This window comes from Zonotrichia albicollis, chromosome 15, assembly GCF_047830755.1.
Source record: "Zonotrichia albicollis isolate bZonAlb1 chromosome 15, bZonAlb1.hap1, whole genome shotgun sequence".
Classification (NCBI taxonomy): domain Eukaryota; kingdom Metazoa; phylum Chordata; class Aves; order Passeriformes; family Passerellidae; genus Zonotrichia; species Zonotrichia albicollis.
Window position 1 is genome coordinate 6,660,718 of NC_133833.1, and position 16,379 is coordinate 6,677,096.

Genomic DNA, 16,379 nt, shown 5'->3' on the forward strand with positions numbered 1-16,379 from the left:
AAATAGGGAATTTGTTAACTTGTGGTCAGCCCAGAAAGGAGAAGCTCCTGAGAGGGGAGTGCTGGGGACGGTGCCCACGAGAAGAGGCACACACTGCTGGAGAGGATCCTGCAGCAGCACCGGCTCCACGCTGGGGACACCTGGGGACACCCCAGGCCTGGGGACATGGGGCCTGCTCTCCTCCTGCTGCTCACCACAGCTGACTTCTGGCATGGTGAGTACTCCCAAAGGCCCAGGTCACTCCAGGGGAGCTGTGGGATGTGGTGAGGGTTTTCTGGGTGTCTGGTGCGAGCGCTCCATTCCTTCTCTGCTGAGGAGGCCTTGGTGGAGATGGGGATATGCTGGAGCTGGACTCACAGAGACCTGGCAGCTCCTGCAGGTGGAGGGTGAAGCTGGGCTGTGTCCCAAAAGGCTGCTGTGGGCTGGGATGGTCCCTGTTTGCTGCTGCATGGAGTGGGCACTGCTGTGAGCAGGTTCAAGGACCCTTGGCATGGCTGGGCAGAAGGTGTGTGCTCTGTGGCACTGCAGGGAAGAGACACCAGCGCTGGAATTCAGTGCAGGCTTGGCTGTAGCAGCTTTCTGAAGGTCATCCAGAGCTGACTGCAGTTAGAGAGGGAGGGCAGGGCTGGAAAGAAGGTGTGTTGCTGGTCTGTGTTGGCTCTAGAGCCTGGCTTGCTCTTGGCTGCCTGCAGCCCTGCCAAGGCAAGGCCAAGGAGGATGGAGAGGTGCACAAAGCATAGGAGAGCCTTGGGGAGATAGGAATGGGAAACTTCCCCTCTTTGGGTCTGGACAGGGTTTAAGATGAAGGAATGGTTCAGCAGAAACTGTGTCCTGAGGGAAGCTCTTTCTAAAATAACTCTTTGCTCAAATGGGGAAGGAGCTGGAAATGTTTGGTCTGCAGGTGGAGGGGTTGGGAATATCAGCTGCACTGGCACCTTCCAAAGCACCTCATGCCCAGCTGGAGTGTCTGAGGATTGCTGGTTTGCAGGGCTGTAGAGCCAGGGTGTGATGGAAACAACTCAGCCAGCCAAGAAGGGAAAGGTGAACACGCCTGTTTTTGAGGCTGCAGAGATAGCCAAGGAGTGACAACCCACCAACCTCAAAAAAGAGTCTCTAAGCCTGTTTTGAGGTTTACAACCAAAGAGGTGGAAACCAGTATTACTCATATTGCGTTTTGAAGTGCAGGGAACCTCTCAGGTCCTGTGTGGCACTCACCAAATATTCCTTTTGAGCATGCTTGGGTACACAGTGAGACTGTGGTGGGGACAGCATTTAGCATGCAACAGGCAGGGAATCCTTCTTGGGCCACTGCAGCGCTCATCTTCTCAGCCCAAGACATTTGCATCCCCCTCACTTGTTGTTTCACTTCAAGTGACGTTTGCAACATGTTGAGCATCATTTTCTAGGTCTGCTGTGCTGGGAACTGGGTTGTGAAGGCTTCAGGGTTTTTAATTTCTTGTGGATTTTACAATAATAGGGACTAGGCAGGTTTAATGCAGATCTGTGAGAGATCATAACAACAGCTTTTAGGATCTCCCCAAACGTTCCCTGAGCCACTGGCCAGTGCCAGATCATGAGCTGTGACACTTTCATGAGGCACTGTCTGCCATGCCAGGCTGTAGGACACACATTTGTGTGGGTACCAGCACTGCTGGCCATTTGCAGCACAGAGATGCACCAGGCCAAGGTTCTACAAAGCAACAGCCTCCAGCTGGAGCCAGAGCCCGACTTCCTTCTCCTGCCTCTTGGATTGCAAGGGCATCTTCTGTGAGCACCCAGGGCTGATGTAATGTGATTGCTGTGATCTGGGCTCTTGCTGAGGGAGGGTAAGGGGCTCACATCAAGCAGAGGAAATGTTTTAAACCTGATCATCTTGCATCTGTGTTCTTGGCCATCTTGAGAAGTATTCCTGGGAGGTTTGTTTTCTTATTGTGGGTAACCTAAACCTCTGAGGTACAAGCCCCAAGCAGAGCTGTGATGAGCACACTTTTCTCCATCCAGATACTGTAGGTGACTCTGGGGCCCTCAGAAATCAAACTTTTTCTTGAGGGTGGGACAAAGGGAGCTCAGGTCTGGTACGGATCCCTCTTAGGACCAGAGCTTAGCCTAGTTACTCCCCAGAATTAACTAAAATTCCTGGTGGCTGGCTCCTGTGGTAAGGATCCTGGGCACTTCTGTCATACCAGCCTTCACTTCTCCTTCCTCACCAAATGCCCAGCAGAGGAAAGCAGTGTTTTGGCTGGCATGGGAGAGGCAGGGACAGTCTGCAGCTGTGAGGAGAGGTCATGGTTACACAACCCAAGTGTGGTAAAACCTCTGGCCAGCAGTTACTGGCAGCGCTGCGGAAGCTGCTGGAGAGCAGAACAGAGACATCCTTGGGCTTCGTGCAAGATTGCACAGTGGTCAGCAGGGACAGAGCCTCCCCCAGCAGCCCTGCTTCCCCATTCTGGAAAAGGACCCACTGCTCTGACTCATCCCCAGCACACATGAAGGAGTGGGTGCTCGGTGACCTGCAGCTCGCCTTCTCCTGCATTTGGTGTCTCTGTCTTGTCTGCCCTTGCTCCACCTGTGTGGTGCTTCCAGTGTGGATGTGAGGCTCTAGTGACAGCATGAAGGCTTTTTCCTCACTGTTCTGGAGAGCACCTGCCCAGAGCCTTTTCTGGCCCCAGCACTTCTGTAGAACCTGTGAGCTGGTGACAACAAAGATGCACAGTGAGATGACTCCTGTTTGTTTTGTTTTCTTTCCTTGTCCTCCTGCAAAAAGAGTCCCATGAAATGGTGCCAAAGCCCTGGATGTGGATGGATAGCCAAAAAAGAGAGTAGGTGAAGGAAAAGGATCCAGTGACGAAGAGTTAAAGCAACAGAAATATCAAACCTCACTAGAAAACACAGCTTAGCAAAAAGGGAGGAATGTTTTGCCTCAGATATGTGGAAAATGTAGCTTTGCAAATTATTCTGGGATATGTTTTTCTCCACTCTGGGCTTCTCCTCTTTCCACAGAAAGATAAAAGTATTAAAAAAAAAAAGGGGAACAGGGAGATAAAATGTCAAATTTTCCATGCTCCAAAGATCCTTCTTCTCTGCTTCTCCTTAATCTATGCCTTGTCTGAGCTTCCCCATGGCCACTGTGTCATTGACACACACCAGCAACGCTCTCCAGGGTCTTCTCAGCCCTTTGTTGCATGGAGGGAGTCATCAGCCCAGGATGGCTTAAATGCTGCTCCTTGGGCTCTGGAGAGCACAGCCCTGAGCACAGCTGGCAGCCCAGCACACACATCTGTACCCTGGGCATTGCCTTCCTCCCTTAAAGAGCTGTGATCAGGGGTGGGTGAGGATGGGGCTGTGCTCTGCTGGCTCTTACAGGGCCAGTGTCCATGGCAGGGGATCACTGCCTGCAGAGCAATGAATTGATAATTGCACAGCTCTCTTTATGGTTAGTATTATTTGAATGAGGGTGTGTGTCCCTTTAAATGTGAGGTTGGGTGAGCGACTGGGAAGGAAAGCAGAAGTGGGAGAATAGGCCTGGACAGGGGCTGGGAGGGGGTGCAGAGCCCCCCAGGCACAGATAGCCATTTGCAATGTGTTTCCTGTCCTCCCTGAGGGCCTGGAGTGTGGTGGCTGCACCACTTCTTCCCCAGCCCTGTGGCACTGATTCATTTTGCACTTCCCCCCACCCTAAATATAGGAGGTGACTCAAAGAACTCGCTGACAGGGCAAAACTGGGAAAAAATATTTCCCTCTGACACTAAGGCTGGAGTAGGACCCTGGTTCCCCTTTATTCAGCCAGCAGAGCAGGCATCTTCAAAGCAGAGATGCTTCAGAACTCTGTCTGGTTGTGATGCTCCTGTTTGCAGGACTGGTGTGCTGTATGAACAAACAGCTACGGGCTGTCATCAGCTCTTTAGGTTTTCCATGCCTCAGTTTCCTCTCCCAAATAGGAATAATAATGCTGTGTCATTTCATAATGCTTTGTTGTGTGTGACTCCATGATACACACACGAGGGGGTGTCCTTCAAAATCCAGTACTTGGCAACAAAAAGCCAAATTATATGCACTGACCTGCTCTACAGGAGCCTTCCAGGTCTGTTCTAGCTCATCTCAGCACCAATGCAGCAAAGAGCCCCATGCACCAAACTTGGCTTTAACTCCCCCAAATGATGCTATGGGCTAACCCAGTCCATAGAGCAGCTCCAGCTCTGCCACAAAAGGAAAACTATTGTAAGAAGAGGCAAAAAATCAGCAGGAACAATTGCCAAACTGGCATTTGCCCTAATCAGCTCCAGATGATTGCTTTTCCTGTCCCAGTTGTCTAAATGTTCAAATGGCAGGGAAGTGTGGAGGGTGGTGTTTCTTCCCTGAAATTCTTTCCTTGGAGTATCAGGCCATATGTGTCTGGTGGGACAGAGAATGGTGGAGTGATGTGAGCCAAAAAGCCTGCCTGAATCCCAAGCTCAGCCTTTTCCTGGTGCTGAGCTACTCCATTCTCAGCAGTGTGAACTCCAACAGAGGATCTTTAGGGGTCATTTTTGCATTCTCACTCTCTCTTTCCCTTGCAGGCTCAGCATCTCCAGTGATCACCCCTGGCCTCCCTGCCCTGGTTGTCAACACGGGTGATCCAGTCCTCTTGCACTGCTCAGGAGAGTCTGAAGTTGCATGGAATAGCAAAGAGGTTACATTCAGAAACCACACCAGCAGCACCCTCAGCATTCCCAATGCCACTTACAGGAACACAGGCACCTATAGCTGTGCTTATGTCAACAGCAGTGACAAGGGCATTGCGGCCATCCACCTGTTTGTGAGAGGTAATAACCCTGCTTGTCTCTTCCCACAGCCACTGGCTGAGCAGCCTCCCTGCAGGGAGCCCTGCACAGGTGCTTTGTGCTGTGTTTTTGTGTGTGTGTGCCTGGGGAGCAGTGCAGGCTCCTGGTGGAGCCACACAAAATGGGGCCCATGGTTCAAGCACTGGGATAAAGTATAGAACTACATCTCATCTATATGTGGATCTCTCCCTCCTTCTGCTGTGGCTTCCCTTCCTGAAAAACAGTCTGTTCAGTGTTGTAATGGGCAGCGAGAAAATCAGAGAACTCTATTGCCAGTACCTCAAATAAGGGAGAGACTCACATGAATTACATCCTCTCAACATGACCTGAACCCCAAATATTCATTTATCTCAAAAGAAGCTGTGCTGTGGTAGCTCTACCACTTGACTTCACCCCTTCCCTTGTACCACAAGTGCTGCCCTGAGCAGGGAAGCCAGAGATCTCACAAGTAAAACTTTCACCACGATGAAAAGTTTAATTAGAGGTATACATACTTTTCAGCCTCTCTTATCCATGGCCATTAGTGAGCTGGTTGCTGTGATCCCCTCAGATGCCTCAGCTGGAGCTGGGTTTGTCATGTGAGTGTTTGGAGGCTGAGTCAGGCAGGCTGAGCAGGGCTGCCCCAGCATCGAACTCCCACTGGGCAGCAGTGCTGGAGGCTTGCCTTGCTGGAATGTGTTTCTCACTTCAGTGCATTTTCTGACCCCTCTCACAAGGCTGTCCTGTCTCCTCTGCAGACCCTAATAACACGTGGTACACCCCCTCTTTCCGGATCTGGGGGATCAAAGGTGGGAATGTTGATTTCCCCTGTTTCATCACGGCCCCCGAGTACGGATCCAGTGTGACTCTGATAAGGGATGATGCCTCTCCTCTCCTACCTGGGACCAACTACTCCTTCAGTGCTGAGAGAGGAATAACACTCTACAATGTGCAGACCAAGCATAAGGGCCCTTACCGATGCCAAGCACAGATAAATGGAAAAATAAATAATTCACCAAGAATAAGACTGGTTGTGGAAGAAGGTAAAGAACAGGGGTTGTTGCTGTCCTAAGGGCCACAAATAGCTAAGCTGGGCACAGTAGATAGTTAGGGAAAGACCTTCTGAACCTGCAGTTTCAAAAGGTTGTTTAATGGAGGCCAAATTCCATCAGCCTCTGGCAGTTTGGTTCCTTGAGATGGGTTTGCATGGGTTCAGCAGTCTTCAAATCTTTGCAGGCGCTGTCACAGACCAGACAAAAATGTCCACCAATCTGTCCAAAGTTCTGCAAGTTCTCAGGCCCTGATGCTCCATTTGTAACCATGGCAGAAGCTTCTCCTTCCCTTTCAACCCACAGTCCTGACTGCTGTGCTCTCCCTCCCTGTACTGCTTCCCACAGACACGTGCTCAAAAGGGAGTGGTGATGTCTAGAAAGGGAAGGCAGGGGGTAAAGAGGATGGAAAGGAGGAGGTAGAATCATAGAATAGAGTAATAAAATAGTTTGGGTGGGAAGAGACTTTGAAAATCATCTAGTTCCAACCTGCTAGATCAGATTGTTCAGCTCCCACCTAACCTGGCCTTGAACACTTGAGGATGGGGCCTCCACAACTCCTCTGGGCAATCTGTGCCTCACCACCCAAGGTAGCCAGGTCCTGGGCAGTCCCCAGAGCACTTGGGCTCACTGGACAAGCTGACATGGATCTTTCCCTGCTTGCCTTTGTGCAGCACTGGAGAAGCCTGTCTATGTGGAGATGGACCCTGCGGACCATGTGCGGATCATGGGAGAACCTTTCCAAGTCACCTGCAGGGTGATTGCTCCTTCCCACAAGTATGACATCAGATGGGACACAGCAGCAAAGAAAGTAAGCTGGAGTGTGGGGCTTTCCTGGAAAATGGGAGACACAGGGTGGTAAAGACTGCCCAGAGCCACAGCAAAACCTTGAACCACCCAACCAATGCAGCTAGTCAAGCTGTAGAAATTTGAATATCCTTTCTTTGGGATGACACAGGATAAAGAAACACCTGCCTGTTGTCAAAACAGTCTGCAATGGATGAGAATGTGTGATTTCAGCTGAGTTTATTGGACAGGAGCCACAGTACCTATTAAAGCAACATTTCTTCTCCCAGCCCTGCCAGGGCTTATAAAGCAGCAAGCATTTTCAGGACAGAGTTCTCCAGAGAAAAGATATGTCTGAAGAAAAGGAATCTATAATGCTGACCTCTAACTGCTAGATGGTTAGATGAGGTTTGCTAGAAGTCCTTATTATAACTGATGCCTTTATTAAGGAGGTGAAACCACACACAAGGTATGTTTGGATCACACAGTGTAAGGCCAGGTTGCAGTCAGAAGACTGGCAATAGCTATAACCTGACTGCTGTGCAATATCTGCCCTGGATCCTTGGGGTTAATGTGCCTCTGGGTCTGCACACAGGTTGCTCTCAGGGATGAGCTCTCTAGCCCTGAGCAGGTGAGATGTGTTTGTTCTGCCCTCCCAATGTGTGCTGTTCCCTGCTCTCTGCCTGACAGGTCAACAGAACTAAAAGGTCTGACTTTGAAAATGATAACTACTTCATCAGTGACACCCTGTCCATTGCAGCTGTGACCATGGAGGACAGTGGCAAGTACATCTGCATAGCTAACAATTCAGTAGGATCCAAGAGTGCCTCAACAATGCTTCAGGTAGTAGGTGAGTCCTTCCCCAAAAGCCTAGTAGGGCTGAATCATGTGCAGCCTGGAGTATTTGCTGCTTCTACCTCCATTCTCTTCCTAGATTTGTTGTTGAAAACATTATTCTCACTTGTGCCTCAGGGCTTACATGGGAACTATGGAGCTGCTAAGAAAGGAACTGGTGTTCCCTTCATATCTGGAGGGGCCAGAGGACATGCTTTGGGCTCTGGATGAAAAATCATAGTGCTCTTCTCAGTGCATTTATAAACAACTTTGAAACAGTAAAAAGGGAGTGGGCAAGGTTGTGCTGGCAGACCAGGAAAGGCTGGTTAGAAGGAAGGGTGAGCCACATGAGCAGAGTATGGATCTGGTCTCTTCCAGCCACAGATCCACCAAAGGGGATTCAGGTCTGTTACACACTTGTTTGTATCTCAAGATGGAAAATTCATCCCTACAGCTCACAGGCTGGAGTTTGCTGATGGTCCAAAGCCACAGCTCAGAAAGAAGGCTCTGTCTGTTATCTCCTAGAGAGAAGCCAGGATTTTAGCTAAAGGGCCTGTATTTTCTAAACAATTAGGAGATACTGTTTAGCCTTGTCACTTCCTAGGATACAGCATGTACAACTTCATTCCTCAGAGACTTCACTAAGATTTCCTAGCTCTCCTCAGAAAGTGCCATGGCAAAGAAATAATTTAAGAGCACTCCTTTGGGAACATAACCTGTGTAATGTTTCATTTCCTCCTGCAGTCTCCCAGCTGAGGCTGTTCTTTCCAATAATGATCCATTTATGGGGCTGGTGTAGGGTTATTCCAGGTCTCTGGATGTGCCTGCTGACAGTCATGCTCTCCTCCACTCTGCAGAGAAAGGTTACGTGCACCTGACCCCAGGGCAAGCCACCAGCCTGGAGGTGGCTCTGGGAGACAATGTGGAGCTGCAGGTTCACATTAAGGCTTACCCAAAACTTCTCCACTGGGCCTGGGAACACAGGAATCCCTTGAAGCACTCTAAACCCACCATATTCGAGGGTGAAATGATCTCTGGAAACAACCGGTACGTGCTCTTTGTCTTCTACCCTTCTATGGCATGTTTCCAAGAGAGCTTTCCTTGAAACAGGCAGGCCCCATTCTACAGAAAACTCTCTGGTTTTAAAGAGGGAAACTGTTCTGCATTTCTGTTTTCTCTTTCCAGTATTATTAGCAAACCACAGTGTGATCAAGGAGGACACCACCCTTCTCTAACTTGGTGGCCTTCTCCTTAGAAAGCCTTGTGGGAGTCAGTATCACGTTTGTGATCTGCTTGTTCAATTCTGCACTCTCCTTGCCAGAAGAAATTGCAGGAGTGGATGAATAGTACAAAAACCTTAATTTCCTCACTGATCCTTGGACCTATCCCCTGCTCTGAGGTTGAAAGAGTGTGCACTGAGAGGCATTGGGAACATATTGTTATGTGAATATGTTCTAACAGAGTTCTAACAGATCTGCTCTTCCAAAGCCTGCAGCCAACTGAGACCAAGGGGAAGAAAATAATTCCATTTGTTGGGGTTTTGGGCAATTCCCCTTTCATTTTCTTAAAAACAAAAAACAATCCAGAAGAGGAACTGTGCCACTTGGCAAAATTATGGCTTTAGGGTGAACTCTTTCTTGCACTGGGGGCTGAGCAATCAGCTGGGGGCAGAAGGGAGTGGCACTAGGGAGCACAACTTCATGGAGAACCTCATTTTGCCAAAGGCAGGATGATTTAGATGTTAAATTATTTCTGAGCATTCACCCACCTGTAGCCTTTCAGAAGTGCTGAAGTGCTCTTGGTGGCAAAAGGTATTTCCCCTGAGGAAGATCAGTTCCTCCCTAGTTCCCCCACAGAAGCAACTGGCAGGCTCCTGATGGGCTGGGATCAGTGCTGGAAGTGTTCCAGAGCACAGGAAGCAGCAGCATCTCGCTGAGCAAGGCCTGTGTGCTCCTCACAGTGTTCCTCTCTGTGAGCAGGTACAACAACACACTCTCCCTGAAACGCCTGAAGGAGGGAGAGGGAGGCCTCTACACCTTTTATGCCTCCCACAGTGCGGCCAATGAGTCAGTTACCTTCAGCATCTCTCTGAAATGTAAGTGCTTGTCCATTCTTTCACCCTGCTTGCCTCTGGGACTGCTTACCAGTTGGAAAAAATAGTTGGTTGGGGTACCAGGGTGTCACAAATATCTTTTATGGAAAATCCTTTCCTTAGGATTTTTCCTCCTGAGAAGCTGAGAGGCCTCAGGAACAAAATGCAAACAATGGTTATCTGCTGCTGTGGAATGCAACAGGTGCATCTGTGATTGGTCTCATGTGGTTGTTCCTAATTAATGGCCAGTCACAGTCAGCTGGCTCTCCGTCCGCGACAGAAGCCTCTGTTATTCATTCTTTCTTCTTCTATCCTTAGCTAGCGTTCTGATGAAATCCTTTCTTCTATTCTTTTAGTATAGTTTTAATACAATATATATCATAAAATAATAAACCAAACCTTCTGAAACATGGAGTCAGATCCCTGTGAGCACGGTCACACCAGGCTGCTTCCAGCTCAGCGCCCACAGGACACACAGACCCAGCCCAAAGCTGCCTGTGTGTAGCACAGGGTTCCTCTGGTTTATTGTTGCATGCATGGAAAGGAAACCAGAGCATGGGGGATGTGCTCTTCCTCTGGTCACAGCATTCACTGTTTCTGTGGCTTCCCCAACAGCTTCTCCAAGGGTCTGCAAGATCAAGGTGCCAGCTGAGGACTCCAGCCTGCTGCAGTGCGTGGCCATCGGGTACCCTGCTCCACGCATCGAGTGGTACCAGTGCCCCGTGCACTCTGACAGGTGAGGCAGCCCAGGGCACTGAGCCCTGCAAACTGTGCCCCTGCCCTGCCTGGCATTGACTGAGCAGCAGCACCACGTGGGCTCCTGGGCAGGCAGTACAGCAATCCTGCCCAGTAACAGCAGCAGGGAGGCTCTTGGGGTCTGCCTGAGAAGAGGGAGCACTTTCTGTTCCTAAAGTCCTGAGCTTGAAGAGATTGTCCGCCTGTGATTCATCCTCTCCCCAAGATTTTTCAGGGAATATATCGATCATTTGGAGAGGTGCCCTGGTGTATGTTGCTGTAGAGGTACATCCTGGCTGGCCCAGTCATCTTTTTGGGACTTCCACAGGTCTGAGGCTCTGCAGAGCAAGGGTTTACTGAGCTACAGAGCAAGGGTTTACTGACCTACAGAGTCATGGGAAGCAGCTGCAGCTGCCTGTTGTGTCTCAGGACCAGCCCCACTGAAGGGACTGATGGCAGAACACATAAAGTGTTAAATATGAGTGCTGAGCCACATAAAGGCACTCATGGCTCTGTATAAGCAGAGCCATGAGTTTTGCTGGTCCCCACAAAACCCCTGGTTTTGCTCTGGTCCCCACAAATCCATGGACTGAATTAAGGGAGAGAAAAATACTCCTGTATTCAGGGGGAGATCTTTAATTGGGCATAGAGTAACACATCTCACAGAGCTGCAAGCCTAATTCCCTGTGTCTCCTCTCTATTCTGACACAGCCCCCCACCTTCCCCAGCTGTGAGCTGCTGTGCTGCAGAGCAGCCCTCACTGTCCCCTCTTGCCATCCCTGCAGGTACAGCGAGGACTACAGACTGATAAGCAATGACTCCAGACCCCAGGTGGTGAATGTGTTGCCCTTCCAAGAGGTGGAGGTGGAGAGCAGCATCCTCTTCGAGGAGCTGGGTGACAATTTCACCTTCTGCTGCATGGCCATTAATGCGGAAGGGAACGCCTCTGACATGTTCCACTCCTTCACCATCACCAGTAAGATACAAACCATCAGCTGGGCAGAGTGGGGGAGGATCTGGGGGCTTGGAGATTACATCCTTTATGTATTATATCCCCACTGTCTGGCAAGAGAGCTGGGGCAGATTGCACAAGCCCTTTACCCTCATAGGTGTGAGGCTTTGGCATTTGCCAGTCCTGAGAGGCCTGTGGGAATTTCTGGCTGGGTTATAGTCTGGAGCCAAAGGCTGAACCACACCATGAGCATCTTATAACTGCAGCACTCAACTCCAGGGCATGGAGCATCCATCAGCTTCTCAGCCCATGAAAGTACAGAGGCCGCCTCTTTTGGTGGGGCTGTTCTTGCTGCACAGATCTTGGTCCCCAGTCAGTTTGAGCTGCATCTGGTGCTGTTTGTGTGGAAATAGGAGGGTATGAGAACTAGCCTAGAGTTTGGCATCAAGACCTTTCCTCAGCTCCCAAAAGGGTGTACTGAGAGCAGTGCTGGGTGCATGGCATACAGAGGAATCCAAAGTGAATAGCTGGGCAAAATGCTCCCAGAGTTGGGATTGAACTAAGAGCGTTTACTCATTCTCCTTCTTTTTCCTCTTCCAGGGAGTATCGTGGCCCTTCCAAACAAGCTCTTCAGCCCTGTTCTCTCCACCTGCATTGGGGCATTGGTGCTGCTGCTCCTCCTCCTCCTCTTCCTGCTCTACAAGTACAACCAGGTGAGATTCCCCGTTCAGGCTGTGAGGGCTGCCCAGCCTCAGGGGCACACAGCCTCTGCTGGCAGCCAGGCCAGGGACCATCCAGCTTGGAGGGACCAGGCAAGCTGCCTCCTTCACCTCCCCTGCCTCCCAGATTCCATCTGCAGTTTCCTGCTGCAGGGCCAAGCTCATGCACCCAACCCAGTGTGTTAAAACCTTCCCTGCCCTGCCCCTTCAGCTTTGCAGCCCACAGGTCAGTGTGGTTATTGTTTGGTGCCAGAAGAAGGTGCTCAGTCTGTGCTGTCAGCTGCAGCTGGTTTTGCTCTGGTACCCACAAAGCCATGGACTGAATTAAGGGAGAAAAAAAGGAGTGGTTTGCAGTTTGCATCTACTTTTTATTCTGCTCACTGCTTTATAAAAAACTGTTTTTATGGAGAAACAGGATGGTGTTAGAAGACGTTTGTTTCCAGGAAGACTTGGTCACTATTTTTATATAAGAACTTGCCCCATTTTCTCTGCAAGGCTCATTTCCAGCATTTGGATTCCTTCTCTGTTTTTTCCACAAACTGAACCAATCAGTACCACCTCTGCCTCATCAGTGGGTGAAAATCTCCTGTTTTTCATCTCTCCCTTTTGGCACCCTTCCTTTGACAGCCTATCAAGGCTGAAGATTTTGCAGCAAAGTTCTGGTGCTGGTTGTCAGAAGATCCATCAGAGCCCTCTCTCAGACAAGCACCCACAGCTCAGCAGGCAGAGCTGCCTTTGGACAGCGGTCCAGAGACAGACAAAGACGGATCAGTATGGAAGCACAGGTCTGAAATAAATAGCTTTTTGGAAGGGCTTGCAAGCCCAAGAGAAGCAGGGCATGTCTCTAAATAACATGGTTACCTATCTCAGACAAGTCCCAGCCTTCTCTGCTCAAGGACTCCAGCTCTGCTGCTCTGCCTTGCCCTCTTACTTCTGCCATGACATTCTTGGAAAAGAGAAATTCTTACTTCTCTTTCTCCTTTTTTGTTTTACCCCTGTAAGGAAGTGGGGGTGGGCCAGCCCCACTGTTGTGCTGTGCTCAGCAAGCAGGGGTCCAAGGAAGGAGACACAGTGGGGACATCTCCCTCCAGCCCCAGCTGGGCACTGTCAGCCACTGCCCTGGTGGGACAGGCTGGATCTCCCAGCTCTGCCATCCCAAATGATGGCAACAGGCTGCTTCCAGTGGCAGGAGAACCTGCCTCAGTCACAGGTGATGACCTCTCCATAACTTCAAAGAGTCCAGGCTGTCCTGAAAAAGCCTCTCTCACTCAGTCCAGATCCAAAAGATATTTGATGGGCTGAAACCTGTATCTTCCCTGTTCCCTCCCAGCTTGGGGAACACTGAGTGACTGGAGCCCCTTCCTTGCAGAAACCCAAGTACCAGGTGAGGTGGAAGATCATCGAGGCCTGTGAGGGCAATAATTACATCTTCATTGATCCCACCCAGCTGCCATACAATGAAAAGTGGGAGTTTCCAAGGAACAACCTCCAGTTTGGTAAGAAACCTTCCCTGCTGCTTCCCTGGTGGCATGAAGCTCATCAGAGAGCTGAAATGCTTCAAGAGTCAGAGCCAAAGCTCTGGGGGATATCCAAAGCTGCATCCAGACATTCCAGCAGCATCCTTAACCAGCCCTTGCTGCTCTCTTCCACATGGGATGGCAAGTGGCAGGGTGTAGCCTGCCTGTCCCCCCTTTGCTCCAAGGAGGGCTGCAGGTGTCATGTCCCTCCTCTTGCACGTGGGGTCATTCCTAAGGCACAGCCTTGGTGAGGCAAAGTTTGGAGATGGCCTCTTTCACACCACCATTGCTCAGTGTAGAGCTCCCCACAGATGTTTGCCAGCTCCTGACTAAGGGATGTGTCCTCTTGTGTGAGCCCAGCAGGGATCCCCTTCCACCAGACAAGCTCCTCATGTGCAGGCTGAGTGCAGGACAGCTGCTCAGTCTTGCTCTATCAAATGTCTTAAAAGTCCATTTTTTTTCTCTCTGCAGGAAAAACTCTTGGAGCAGGAGCCTTTGGAAAAGTGGTGGAAGCCACAGCTTTTGGGCTGGGCAAAGAAGACTCGGTGCTCAAAGTGGCTGTGAAGATGCTAAAGTGTGAGCACAGAGCAACTTGCAAGGGCTGAAATCTCCCAAGCTCCTCTGGGCAGGATGTAGAGTGTGTTCACCACATGTTGGTGCTCACTGGCTGCAGCAGCTACTTTTTGAAGTTGTTTCTGTGCCAAGTACCAGATGCTGGAATCACACTACTGCCTTTTTTGTGGACAGGGGAGGCCAGAGGCACAGTTAGAGGACATAGTTTTCACTCTAAGTGTGTTTCCTCCTTTTGTTCCATAACTCTGTCTACACCTTTTTCTGTCCTCTCCCTTAACCTCCTCCTTGTCCCTCCCTCATTCCTTCACACAGTGCTTCTCTCACCCCACAGCATCAGCAGACAGGGATGAGCAGGAGGCCCTCATGTCTGAGCTGAAGATCATGAGTCACTTGGGGCACCACGAGAACATTGTTAACCTGCTGGGGGCATGCACCTGTGGAGGTAGGATCCCCCAGCCCCCTGACAGGGCCCCTCCTCTAGGCACAGCTGAGCTGATGAGCTGTGTGGGTTCTGCTGCCCTCCCAGGGAAAGCAATCCTCAGGGCAGGGCACAGCAACAGCATTCCTTAATGGACCCTCTCTGCTGCTCTCCCAGGCCCAATCCTTGTCATCACCGAGTACTGTCGCTATGGAGACCTGCTGAACTTCCTCAGGAAGAAGACTGAATCCATAATTATCCAGGATTCTGCCCTGGACACCTCTTTGGACAGTGCTGCTGATTACAAGAACATTGAGCTAGAGAAAAAATACATCCACAGGTAGGAGCAGAGCCCGGGCCCTGCAGGGCTGAGCAGCACAGGGCTGGGCACTCACTGGGAGAAGTGTGAGGAGCACTGTGCTGGGGAGAGATCAAATCCTGCCTGGGGACAGGCAGGATATCAGGATGTAAAAGCCACAGGGGTTGCATGTATTCAGACCTGGTTATAATTCCAAGTTTTTTAAGGACTTTGACAGCAGTCATTGAATATCCCACAATAAATGCAGGTTGCAGCCCTGTCTGACCTTCCACAATTCAGAAACAAAACCTTTTGGTTTCTTGCACTATTGGGCACATGCATTTGGTAGGATGGAGCTGACTGCTCCCCATTACCCTTAAAAAAGGGGCCCAGGTCCCCTCTCTATCAGTTTCTAGTTTGCCTTTGCCCTCAAGCCCCTGCTTAAGTCACCTTCTGGGGGCAGATATTTTGGTTTCTGCTCCTGGTGGATATGGAGCAGGGCAGAAGGTGCTGTTGCAGGGTTCTAACAGCCTGCCCCCCTCTCTGCTGCTTCTTACTCAGTGACAGTGGCTTTTCCAGCCAGGGTTTGGAAACTTATGTTGAAATGAGGCCTGTGTCATCATCATCATCTTCAGCAGCATCAGATTCTGCGCAAGTCAGGGGTGAGTCAAAGGCTCATTTCTGTCATTTGTGATTTCTTTCTTTTGGCCATCCTGTCTGGTTTTGCTCTGGAAACCATGACATGCCACAGTTGGCATTACTCACCAGCTTTGCAGCAAATCTAAATCTCTGCTTTGAATTTCAGGGAGAAGCTCGGAGGAAGATGAAGCCAGGGAGGATCTCCGTCCCCTCAATCTCTCTGACCTGCTGCAGTTCTCCAGCCAGGTGGCCCAGGGCATGGCATTCCTGGCATCAAAGAACGTGAGTGCCAAGAGGAACACTGTTGCCAGCACACCAAGGGGGCAACACCAGTCCAGCCAAGCAGGAGCCACCCATCCTGGCTGCAGAAGGCTTGGCATGTCTTTGGGTGGGGATGCCAAGCTCAAGCAAGCTGCTGCTTCACATGGGCCTCTGCTGTGTCTGTTGGGTTCAGACAGGCTTGGGCCCTGGTGTCTGGTGTTCTGTCCAGAGCCCTTGCATGGAGGGCAGTGTTACAGGGGGAACTCAGGGCTGTGCATCATGCTGGTCTCAACAGTTTCTCCCCTGCTTTTACACGAGGTCAGGAGCTTTGTTTTGAAGTTTTCTCACTTTGGCAGTGTCCCTGCTACCCCAGGGACAAGGAACTGAAAGTGGCTGTTGATCTGACTGCCAGAGCTGGCTCATAGTGTGACAGTCACCCTGTGACTGTTTCAGGGATGAGGACAGTGTAAACAGCCCCTGGTTCTGACCTTCCCCTTGTGGGGAAGATGACAGCCCCATGAGTGATTAAAGAACAGAGCATGACATGGCATAATGTCTTAACACTGCAAATGAAGTGATGGAAAGAGAGCTACAAACACAGAGTTGACATGGTGCCTCAGATGGGGCTCTTCAAGCAGTACATGCTTCCCTTGCCCCTACAAGCATTGTTTTGGTGGCAGGTCCAGGCTGTAGGGAATTTTTTGGGA

General features: G+C 50.4%; 1 protein-coding gene across 2 annotated transcripts in view; it reads left to right on the forward strand.

Moving 5' to 3' along the window:
• CSF1R (colony stimulating factor 1 receptor) overlaps positions 1-16,379 on the forward strand; it is a 19,808-nt gene continuing 3,429 nt past the window's right edge. The window contains exons 1-16 of one of the 2 annotated variants that reach the window (XM_005483656.4): positions 1-214; positions 4,557-4,802; positions 5,558-5,842; positions 6,523-6,659; positions 7,325-7,484; positions 8,326-8,515; positions 9,448-9,563; positions 10,176-10,296; positions 11,081-11,271; positions 11,848-11,960; positions 13,336-13,462; positions 13,955-14,059; positions 14,388-14,498; positions 14,652-14,814; positions 15,334-15,434; positions 15,578-15,693. In XM_005483656.4, the coding sequence (XP_005483713.2) occupies positions 166-214; positions 4,557-4,802; positions 5,558-5,842; positions 6,523-6,659; positions 7,325-7,484; positions 8,326-8,515; positions 9,448-9,563; positions 10,176-10,296; positions 11,081-11,271; positions 11,848-11,960; positions 13,336-13,462; positions 13,955-14,059; positions 14,388-14,498; positions 14,652-14,814; positions 15,334-15,434; positions 15,578-15,693 (2,331 nt within the window). In that variant the 5' untranslated portion in view covers positions 1-165. The remainder of the gene's footprint in view (positions 215-4,556; positions 4,803-5,557; positions 5,843-6,522; positions 6,660-7,324; positions 7,485-8,325; positions 8,516-9,447; positions 9,564-10,175; positions 10,297-11,080; positions 11,272-11,847; positions 11,961-13,335; positions 13,463-13,954; positions 14,060-14,387; positions 14,499-14,651; positions 14,815-15,333; positions 15,435-15,577; positions 15,694-16,379) is intronic. The other variant, XM_014264778.3, reaches the window with a different exon arrangement.